Source organism: Crinia signifera, chromosome 4 (assembly GCF_055691185.1).
Source record: "Crinia signifera chromosome 4, ASM5569118v1, whole genome shotgun sequence".
NCBI classification, from domain to species: Eukaryota; Metazoa; Chordata; class Amphibia; order Anura; family Myobatrachidae; genus Crinia; species Crinia signifera.
In genome coordinates, this window is record NC_139220.1 from 295,609,611 (window position 1) to 295,621,724 (window position 12,114).

General features: G+C 46.1%; 1 protein-coding gene across 1 annotated transcript; it reads right to left on the bottom strand.

Moving 5' to 3' along the window:
* Positions 1-1,036: 1,036 nt before the first annotated feature.
* On the bottom strand, positions 1,037-8,877 carry EIF3G (eukaryotic translation initiation factor 3 subunit G). The gene is made up of 10 exons (XM_083185070.1): positions 8,722-8,877; positions 7,094-7,221; positions 6,202-6,290; positions 4,091-4,150; positions 3,869-3,973; positions 3,279-3,474; positions 3,054-3,161; positions 2,797-2,933; positions 2,596-2,702; positions 1,037-1,133 (listed from the first exon to the last, which is right to left on the bottom strand). The coding sequence occupies exons 1-10, from the start codon at positions 8,739-8,741 to the stop codon at positions 1,118-1,120; spliced, it is 966 nt and encodes a 321-aa protein (XP_083041196.1). The 5' UTR covers positions 8,742-8,877; the 3' UTR covers positions 1,037-1,117.
* Between the last annotated feature and the right edge of the window lie 3,237 nt (positions 8,878-12,114).

The following is a 12,114-nucleotide window of genomic DNA, read 5'->3' on the forward strand; positions in this document are numbered from 1 at the left end:
GGGCTTGCCCCCAGCGCAACGATCTGTGGTCCCGGCAGGGTAATTGGCGGTCCATGTGCTTGGAGATGATGTCATCTCCAAGCGCCACCCCACTGTAAAAGGTGCAAATTCCGGATCCGACCTGGCTTGGATCAGTGTTCCAAATCCCGGGTCGGATTCGGAAAAAAATAAATACATAAGTCATGAAACACTAGTGTTCGCCTTTTCCCTTTCAACCATTTTTGTGTCAACACAGTGTATGTCATCCATTTATGGTGTCAACCAATAGTGGTCAACCGGATACCACCAGGCTCTCTGGCCTAATAAATGAAGCATGACAGAGTAGCATAGCAATAGCCCCAGCAATGGCTTGTGGGTGCTGAGAGTCTGCACGGACTATTGTCATCACTGCTTGAACCTCTACACCTGCCCCCCAAAAAGTTTTAGGCTGCCCAATAATCTCCCCCCCCCGCCCCTACTCCTTGTGGGAGATCTCTGCATCCCTTCCCTCCCTCCTGCTGCAGCCTGCTACGGTCTGTCATGTCGGCCCCATTAACAATGCCACTCCCAAAATGGCCACCGCTCCGCTAGCATCCACAATAACTGTCTCCTATGAAACAGCAACCAATTTTGAGGGAAGGGGATACAACAGGAGGATGCTGCCTGAACCATTTCCAGGTTGGGGCCTAGTATTTTAAGTTCTGCTGCTGGTGATAGAGGAGCAGCAGGCCCTCGAGTCAGCCCAACCACCCTAGAATCTGCATTCACCATGTTAGTTATGCCGCAGGCAGCACCTTTCCTTGTGCATCAATGCCTATTCCCTATATATGGCAAGCGTGTAGAGAGTAGGGCTCTTACCACGCTGTATTACTATCCTGTCTCCATTTACTATGGTGTTGCACCCAGTTGTAAAGTGCAATGGTATACGCTAATAAAATACTTTGCAGAATACGCTCAACACTTCAGAATAGGCTTAGTGCTAAAAATATACAGCGGTTACATTAGTGAGACCCCAAAAAGCGGAAGTGAAATATGACAAAGATGATCAGAGCCTGCCTGGCTTTCAGATGATTTATTAGTATGCAGTAAGTGATCAGCAATAATTCCCGTCTTCTGGTCATACGCCGGCGTGTCACGCTCAGTTGGTTGAAGGTCTGTGGAAAAGACGACAGGTTTGAGGATGTGTGGAACTACAGTGTGACACTAACATAGCCGGCACCAGGCTGCTGGTACCAGGATTTATAACCAAATTATTCACCCAGTCCCAGGGGTTATACAGGCCATAGACCTGAGCAGCCTAATAATATACAGTAGGGGCGGGGGCTAGGTTATTCCTTATAACCCCTAAAGTGACATCAGAACCCAATGTTCCAGATATAAGATACAGAGGATTCGTGTTCTAGATGTTTTCCATCCCAGTTATGTAGTGCAACATATTATATTATGCATTATAAATAGCTTTCATCAAATTATTTTATATTACACGGCTTAAAGATCCACCCAGGTTCTCAACCTATCAATTCCTGGTAAACAGCATGCCCCTCCATATGATACACTTGTCCGATTTGGGACGATTTCACCCGATCCAGACGGATCAGGCCGAGAAATCGGCCCAAATCGGCGGTGTTTGATGTCCCCCCCTTGGGTCTGATCCACGGCCCTGTGCGCATCGGCCCTGATCCAGAGGTTAGACCTGTTGCACATAAGATAAATCTTATGTGCAGCCATCAGCGGCACATCGTGTCGATGTATCGCTTCTGATGAGGGGGGAACTCAGAAAAACTATACAAATGAATAGGCAGCCGCTGATTGGCTGAGAGAGCTCTCTCAGCCAATCAGTGGCTGCCTATTCATCTGTATGTTTTTTTTTTATTCTCCTGCAGCCTGGCTCCCTCCAACTGCAGCGTCCCGGGAGTATTACATGTGATAAATCGGATGCAATTTATCACAGGTAAAAAAACGGCACATCAACTGCCTAATTGTATGTGAGCCCTCCCAGGGAGCTGCCAGGGAAATCTGCTCCACCTAATGTATGGGGGCCATAAGTGCAGTGGTTTCACAAATAATAGATTTCCTATTCATTAATAAGCAAAGTTGGGTCTGTAGGGAGCAGTTCCTATGAGGTTATGCATATTTTGTATCCTGGTGTGATTGGCGAATACTACGCATTTTTTGGGGGTTCGCGTGCAAACCCCTCTCTTTCTATATTCATTCTTCTACTGCTCATGCGGGGTTTTCACAATTAGTGAATAGATGAACATCAAAGATTATCTCAGGAGGACAGTGTGAGGACAGTATGGGAGGCAGGGACCAGACAACGGATATGAGGTCAGTGATGACAAGGCCGCCTGTGATCCGAGTCATAGTGTGAGAAGGAGGGGGGGACGGAAGCCACAATGAGGTCACAGCTTGCTAAGCACAGTGCGGCGTCACCAGCAGCAGCAGAGTACAGAGGTGAGGTTTGTAGTAAACTGGAGCAAACAGATCATAGTAACTTGCATCTGGTGTAAAACAACGTCACATATACTACATAAATCACTATTATCTAGAAGTGCTCCCTAGAGATGAAGAGGAGAAGTCTGGTAGCCATACACATAAAGCCAATAAAACACATACTTGGCCCATTCCACATTCAGAATGAGATGATCATAGCCAAAGCCAGAGACCCCAGCGATGGCGCGCGCTGCGTCCTCTCTGCGATGGAAACTGATGAAGGCAAAACCCTGGGGAGAGAAGTGACAGGAGGTAAATCCATCCGAGTACAAGGGCCATAGACACAGTGGGGGACACATGGCCTGGGCAGCAGGCTCAGTTTACCTTTGACTGGCCGGTGGCTTTATCCTTAGCCAGATAGATGCGAGAGATGGATCCGAATGGCCTGAAAAGCTCCTGGAGGTCGGTTTCCCGGGTGTCTTCGGACAAGTTGGTAACACGGATTGTAGCGTTATCATCCGCTACAGGAAGGATACAGAAACACAAGCATCTGAGATCACCAATCCAGTGAGGACTCAGCAACCAGTCTGAGCTGAGTGACTTCTACACCACCAGATCCCTGTAATGTGGAGCATTCTTACCTCTGCGATTGGGCTGCATGGACTCTCCTCTCCGAGTCGCCCCATCTCTCAGACTCGGAGGAACGTACTTCCCGGTCTTGCTCACGGGAGCCTGTGCTGGATCTGGCTCTGTGGCAAAGGAGATCAGCAAGAATGAATAGCACTCAATACGTTCTCTAACACTGCAATAGAAATCCGTCCTCTATGGGTTTCTAGAGAGACAAGTAATGTGTAGAGGACACTCACCACCAGCCCCTGGCACTTTCTCCTTGTCTGCTGTAGACAGGCCCAGCTGGTCAGCCAACTCCTTCTGCATAGGACCCAATGTGTCTTTGTAAGGACACCTTGTGGTCCAATGGTCCCCTTTACAAATCCTACAAGACACAATCTTCTGACCCTTCAGCTTGTTCATTGGGTCCTCCTCCTCCTGGTTATTTAGATCCTGTGAGAGTAGAAGATTGGAGGCAGTTATAGTACAGTCACTATGTTTGCGCTATGTCCGAATATAATTCACCTCCCAATGCGCCTGAATTCAGAAAACAAAAGCATAGATCAGGCATGTCCAACCTTGGCCCTCCAGCTGTTGTTAAACTACACTTCCTATCATGCATTGCAATAGTTTTAGCATTCCCTAATAGCAAAACTGTGGCAAGGCATGATGGGACTTGTAGTTTCAAAAACAGCTGGATGGCCAAGGTTGGACATGCCCTGCATAGATTAGAAGAATGCCAGAGGGCATAGTAAGAGCTGGTCCCGGTGTTTATGAATGGTGGTACGATGACAGGGGTAAGTAGCAAGAATAAGTTGCTATGTGCTGTGCGTCACAGTCATCTCACCTCCTTATTGGTGATAAAGGTCATCAAGACATCGTCGCTGACTGTGGTGGTTGCTACATTTGGTCCAGCAGCGTCGAATTCAGAATTCCCAAATTTCTTCCAATTCTGAAAAAAGCAACAAGAACAGTGAGGACAACAGCCTCCATGTCCCGTGTCCAATGCCCCCCACACAAGGCTGCGGCGTCACTGTACGCATCGATGTACTCAGAGCCCCGCACTCACCTTCCTTCGAGCCACCACTTTGGAAGCTTTGCGGGTTTCAATTTTAAAAGTGCGCACGATCTGCGGGGAAACAGAACGAATTAGAAAGCTGCTGCATATTCTCACCGTGTTAGGTCAATTTCCAGTGTAATCGCCATCTATGGTAAACAAATGCATATTTTGGGCCGATTCAGACCTGATCGGTGCTGGGCGACATTGCATTGTAAAATCATATATTATAAATACTGGCTCTGCTAGCAGAGCTCCCCATATGGGAGACTGGCCTTCCAGGGGCATGGCACAGTGGCAGGAACGTCAGTGTGAGGTGTTGGCAGAGAGATTGCAGTGTTTGCTACTAGTCTGTACAGTATGATTGGATGGCTGCCATAGGGTATTCAAGTGTGGAACATGTGGCGAGGTTACTACAATGCAACCTTCAGACATGACTGCTTCCAAGGAGTAAATACCCACATTGCAAACCGTACTGACATGGAGAGCTGGATGCTGAGGATTATTCTGTAACAGTGTGACTTCTAGGGACAGTATTATTTACACTGTTAGCGTATATCGGCTGTAATGTTATTTTAAGTCATTTTTTCCTGCCAAAAAAACGGCAATGATTGAATACCATAATTTCTTCTATGCATCTAATGCAGGCATGTCCAAACTATGGCCCACCAGCTGTTGTGAAACTACAAGTCCCATCATGCCTTGCCACAGTTTTGCTATTAGGGAATGCTATAACTATGGCAAGGCATGCTGGGATGTGTATTTTCACAACAGCTGGAGGGCCACAGTTTGGACATGCGTGATCTAGTGGCTGAATCACTGTCAGATTTCCAATACTCCTGATTCCTACACCCGGCATGCTAGTCAGCAGTGCGGAAGACATAGGAATCCCATTACCTACAATATTTTATACAGCAGAATGAGGAAATAGACCTGACCACAGATTACTACCTCTGGGCACCCGAGATGATGCAGCAAGGGCAAGACATAGATAACTTTTTTGCATCCATAATTGTATAGGTGCTGTCCGAATGGGATACGGTCATATTGTCTACAGCATTTAGGCCTATGAGCATTAGGTCTACACCACTAGGTCGACCTGCATTTAGGTGGACATGACTGAAGGTCGACAGGGTCATTAGGTTGACTTTTATAAGGTTGACAGGGTCATTATGTCGACATGGGGAAGGTTGACAGGCAAAAGGTCGACATGTGGTCATTTGACTGTTTTATGAGTCGACAGGCGGTATTTCATGCCCTACCATCCACTAGGGCGTGGTGGGAGAATAAAATAGTGTGCTAAGGGCAAGTACTGACTCGATAAAGAAGAACGGTTCAATTAACTAAAGCTTGCAAAAATTAAAAGAGGCAACATTGCCCATAGCAACCAATGAGATTCTGTGTATAAATTCTCTGCTGCATCCTAGAAAATGATAGACTCTAATTAGTTGCTCTGTACAACATCACATCCTTTCATTTTTGGAAGATGTATCACTAATTGTCTAGTACAATTACATTACTCTCCAGTGCAAACTTTTAGTAATGCCAATGTTGCTGGGATATGCGACTTCTCCCAGCCTGCTTAGGATATACAAGCAAAATCCCACACTAATACCCCTTTCAGACAGAAAACAAAATTACTGGGTGAAGCAGTTCTACCCTGTAATTTCATGAATAACACAGGTCCTTTTTCTGTGTGAAAGGGCACACCCGTGTCGTAAATCCCGTGTCTCAGACCCTGGAATTGACCAGGGTCGAGGACACTGGATTTATGACCCTTTCACACAGAAGAAATACCCGTGTTATTCAGCAAATTGTAGAAATTTTCAACCCGGTAATTTGTTCTGTGTGAAGGGGGGTCAGGCTGCTCCCGGCAAAATGACACAGCATTTGAAATGTCTTGTATTTGCCAGGATTTTCAGACTTTTCTGTCTGAAAGGGGTATAAATAACCAGCTCCTAACTCATTTTATAAACCCAGCCTGTAACAATGCAGTGAGCGGATTGGTTGGTACTTTATCAGTTTTCAAGGCTAAGTACATCTCGCCCCTTGTCTTTAGCACAGAGACTCAGACAAGGAGATCCGTCCACTATGGAACATTCGACCAATCACATTCAACCCACCTTAATTTTCTTGTCATTTTCATCCAACTTGTATTCTACGATGGTCTTTATGTTTCCGTTGATTACCTCTTGTGGGGTGTCCAGGACAACTAGGGAAGATCAGATGTTAGAACAACGTTCCCAGCCATCACACTATAAATTCCAATAGGGCTAAATACCCCTATACCCACTTTGGTGTATTATTGTCAGTCCTGGAACACAAGGAATAACCAGGAATGGTAAATAACCATCACGAGCTGGGAAAGGCGCCTGAAGTGATGCAGCCTTAGTAGGTAAACATGTACTGCTGGTTTAGCATTTCTCTCTCTGACATCCCCATGTAACTCCTGTATACAGTACTATGTAATTCTGAGCACAGCATAACGCAAAGGAAAGGAGACCTGGTCTCCGACTTCAGTAATGGCTGATAAATATACAAACTCCCCCCAGGGGTATATTTATTTTACTTCTGAATCTGACAAGTAAATGATTCATTACTAGACTGTTTTCACATATGTTACACGGTCTATGCTAAAAATCTGAGCTTCTTTCAATGTTCCTTCAGTGTTCTGGTCTCCCTGCCTGCATTCCCACCATACTATATAGATCTCCAGGTTAAAAACTTTAACAAACAGAACAGCATCTAGAACAGTGATGGCTAACCTTGACACTCCAGCTGTTGTTGAACTACACAACCCAGCATGCCCTGCATCAGTTTCCGCATGGCTAAATAGCAAAACTGTAGCAGGGCATGCTGGGATGTGTAGTTCAACAACAGCTGGAGTGTCAAGGTTAGCCATCACTGATCTAGAACATCTCTGTCCGTATAATACACATGTAGACATTGCAAGACAATTTGTGAAATGTCACTGCCGAATAATGGTCTACAAACATCGTCATGGGTCATACTCACAGCCATGTTCGGGGACTCTCTCTCGCTCTCTTTCTTTCTCTTTCACAACAGGAACAGGAACAGGTGGGCTTAACGGCTCAACATCTTCAACCTCATCCTCTACCTGATCGGCCCAGCTGGGCTTGGAACTGCAACACAAAGTACACACGGACCATCAGCTTTACAGAACCTTATCAAGCTCAGCCTAATGCAGAACTGCTGCCCCACAATCTCTACCGATACCCACAATACAAACCACCATCAGCTTCATCTTAAGAGCGTGCGTCACCGATACCCACACCCTCTGCTGGTCCGGACTCTTATCTCCACCACAGGCTGAGATCCCGCGCTATAACTCTCGTCTGTCCCCTGACTAATGCACAGTCATTCACTACCTTTCCTGTCTGGGGTCTCATTCACTGCTGTGGTGTATCTAGCACACTATGGTCTGTATATCAGCACTGAAATATAGACCAGAGGGTGCAATAAGCACCACACCAGAACGTGACAGCCCAGGTTAGAATGAGGATCAGCACAGGTCTTGTTTCAAACTTTTTTTCCATGTCAATCTAGTGCATGTCGACCTTTTATGTGTCAACCTTACCACTGCCGAACATTAGTGTTAGACATTCATATCGTCTGCCCAACAATCCACACCCCTTCCAGCAGCTGCATGCTCTCTTAACACTACTACCACAAGCATCATTCCCTCACACTACAGTAGCACAAACTGTTAAGGTGCCCAAATTCTACGAAACTTCTCCCCTCCAGCCCCCGGGACCCTCCCAGACAGCAGGATCACCTTCGATTTAAGGCGACGTGTCCTTCAATGTATCAAATGCGACCATACATGCAATGCATACATACACACAGAGATCATACATGCAGCACGTATGCTCTTCGGGCACGGATGGGGGGATGGCAAAGACTATGTGGACCTCCAGATGTGGTGAAACTACATGTTCCAACATGCATTGCCACATTTTTTCCTATAAGAGCACGCCAAAACTGTCAGGGCATGCTGGGACATGTAGTTCCACAACATCTGGAGGGCCGCAGTTTGAAGACCCATGGCAAAGAGTGACGGGGATGGAAAAGGGAAGCAGTGGGTGTTAACTTAATGAGTTATATACCCTGTCCCTCCTCCACACAGACACATTATTCTGATGATCAGCAAGATAGTCGTGACCCCACCCATGCTGAGCTGGTCAGGACACAGTTTGAGAACTTCTGGTCTACACTCACCGACAGGTAGAAGCCGATTGGCTACAACAGGGATGGGGAACCTTCAGCCCTCCAGCTGTTGTCGAACTACACATCCTAGCATACCCTGCAACAGTTGTAGTATGGCCACATAGCAAATCTGTAACAAGGCATGCTGGGATGTGTAGTTCCACAACAGCTAAAGGGCCGAAGGTTCCCCATCCCTGGACTACAACTTCATCTCTATCCAAGATTGATACATCTCCCCATAATCACTAAAAGCTCACTACCATGATCCCAAATCCTCTCCTCTGGTCGCAGTGTCAGTCAGCACTTTTGTATGTGTCCCTAAATCTCACCCCCAACCCCACTTCCGCCAGCAGTGGCCGCCTCCTCCCCTATGTGACACCCGTCACCGCTGTTATCGCCCCCCCTCTGACACTCACTCGTAGTCCTCGGTCGGCATCTTGCTGCAGCCTGGCGTTTATGGCGCCGGCGGAAATGAAGGAAAGAGCCAGACACGAAACCACGAGCGTGCATGCGCCCACTTCCGGCGCCGCTCTGCCCCGGGTCTAGAGCTCTATGGTGCAGGCGGACTGACCAGATCACGTGAAAAAGTTAGTGGTGACGTCTGTGTGAGTGCTGTACCGTGCCTATGGGAATGGAGAGGAGGCTATCTGCCTAGGGGTGTGAAGCATGGGGCAGTGTCTAGGTTTAGAATCAGTAGGTCGACCTGGAAAAGGTTTACACATTAAAAGGTCAACATGTTTTTTTTTTTATACTGGTTTTTATTTTGTGTGTGTCAATGTTGACCCTGGTCTTCACTCGCTATTCACTATTGTAGTCCTTTTGAGTCATAGAGCATGAAAAATACCCTAAAAAAACTATGAAAAACTCACATCAACCTTTTCTTGTGCTGCTATTGCCATGTCGACATTTTGATTTTGTCAACCATATGGGATTAACCTATTGACTTTTCAGCATAGACACTGTTGACCTATAGCTGGGTACCATCGACCTGGCAGGACATCACTTATACAGGGATATATAGCAGATAATACAGGATGCCATCTTGTATAGGCTGTTGATGCCTCCCTATAGGGATCACTATTATGACAACTTTACTTATGATAGTTTTATTAATAACGTTGCCCATGTAAAGTTCAGTTTGGGCCGTAAGCTGTGTCTCGCTTCGCGCTTTCACACTCACCAGAGCGTTTGCTGCAGGAGGGGTGGGCAGGGGCCGCCCAGCGTTTCATGGGTGTGCCTCAAAAAAGGCTGAGTGTACCCCGGCTGTGCCCACCTCGAATTTGGCCATCTGCGGCCAGAATACATGCCACAACCATTGCAATCATCGAACGGTAAAATCGCATGCAATTGACATCAGGCACAATGTGCTTCTCGATCCCATGTGCAAATCGCATTGAGGCTTACAAATCACACCGGATGCTGGAGAGATATGTCGGATTGCAGCCAAGCCAGGATTGGCTGGGATCGCTTACGAAATATCATACGCAACAGGGCGGCATATGATATATCAATTGCAATCCTGCTGCCTAAGAAGCTCAAGGGGGGGGGGGGGGGTCACATGCAAATTCTTAGAGGGAAGAAGTCGCACAAGTGTATGGCCATCGGAAGTGATAGATATACCCTGAAAGACCCTTCAGTTGCCCTGTGGTATCGGATACCACAAAGACCTTGTGTCGATCCCCTCCTTGTATTGGGGACTTGATACGGATTCTTTTGATCTGTCTAGACAGGAAGTGGCAGCAAACGTAAAACTTCACACAACTCATACAGGATTATCTGGGAGAAAGGACTATTAATGTACGCATTGACAATGTGCCTCTATGCTGGTAACAGTACATACCGATCTGTTTCTGTGCCTCGTCATCAGGGAGCCAACACCAACCACAGGTACCAGAGCCCTAGCTATTGAGGGCAACCAATTGAGATAATAGCATGGCTAGATCCCACCTTAACCCCAAGTCCACTACAATGGGCACAGAAGCAGACCAGGATGAACAAGAATCCCGACATCCTATTTGACTTATTGTAATAAAGCATTTGGTTTATAGCCGGGTACAGCACAACATTTATTGTGTGATATATTGCACACTGTCCCCCCCAATTCATCATTTGTTGGAAATTTTGCTCATCCAATGGGACTATACCACTGCCGATGCCGTGATATTACATGCAGTATAAAACGATACAGATCACAGTGTTACTCCTCTGTACAGGGATATTTACTAATGCTTCTATGACAAGTAGTGGTGTTGCCCGTAACAACCAAGTTGTGCTTTAGGTCTCAGATTGTAAAGTATAGCTGGAATATTGATTGGTTAGTAGTAGCAGCAGCCCTTGTCTGCCTAAAGCTGGGTACACACCTTAAGATTTGTCCAATCTGTCTGGTAGGAACACATATCTGGTAATGGGGCAGAGGTATTAGCCTTAACAAGCCTTAACAATACAGTAAATGCAAGGGGGATAAACGTCCAGCCAATCACCTCCTAACTGCCATGTTACAGGCTGTGTTTGAAAAAAAAGTCATTAAGGAGCTGATTGGCTGGACATTTATCTCTCCTTATCACCCTTGCATTTATCTCTTGTTAAGGCTTAATACATCTGCCCCAATGTATGGGAACAGGACAGCTACCATTTGTTCCCAAATGCTGGTAAACAGACCAAAATGATTGACATTTGTTAAGTCAAATTAGCCAATCAGATTTGTCTGAACAGCCATTGTCGGTTTTCCGTTGCTGTGGCAAAGGGCCCTACACATTACCAGATTTTTCTTTACCGGGCAGAGCTATAGGTTTGTGAGTAACCAACTTTAGTAAATCTATTCCTTAAGCTGGCCATGAACTACTGGGATTTGCCAGATTTCAATACATCTAACCGAGGAATTTGGTGGAAAGTTGTATGTGTTTTAGATCAGATCCTGTGCACATCGATCAGATCCCTGTACTATGGGTATATTTGATCTGGCAGTACTTGCTGGGAGAGCTCTCCCTACACACTAGGGTTCAATTGTTCTCTTTAGCCAGTAGCCAATTAACCCAGCACTATATATAAGCTTGTGGGAGAAAAGCAAAGCAAGCGAGTATGAAGTGGTGCAAGGCAGTAACCTTATGCACTCGTTTGGACTTTTAATGGAAGAGGATGAAGCAAATCTGTTTTCCACCTGTCATGGTTATGTCATGTGCAAGACAGGGTATGACTGCTATGGATGTCACAGGCTGCTTATGAGAACATGCGCTCCGCTACGTATGGCAGGATTGAATCAGATTCTTATAATCCATGTGTAACCCCATGGCCACCATCCAGGAAAAGTCTAGCTAAGCAGAAAGGGTTGACAGTAAATGCCCGCCTATAGCACAAGCAATAGATCTAGTCAACGTTTGTTCTGTCTCCACCTCCACTAACTTCCAGAAACCAATTCAAGTTCACTACTCTCCGCCTAGTTCCATTAGTAATACTCCTTTCACACCACAGCTATTACCCGGTATTTTGCCAATTTTAAAGTTTCAAAACTGTTATAGCTGCGGTGTGAAAGCGCCAGAGTGAAATTACCAGTTAAAAAAAAACGGTAAAAAAAAGCTGACTAATTTTTTGCATTGTGAACAGATCTGAACTGGGGGGGGGGGGGGGGGGGGTTGCTGTATCCCTGTCCGCAACTGCTTTCTAGGGGCGAGATGGCTTCAATGTGAACAAACAAGACGGTAGTATACCATTTACAACTTGCAAAGTGAAAGGGGCTTAATTTGTGCTGAAAAGTTTCAAATACAGGGTCTAAGCAGGTTTTGAAGTGTGAAAGCATTGAGTGTACTTCCTCC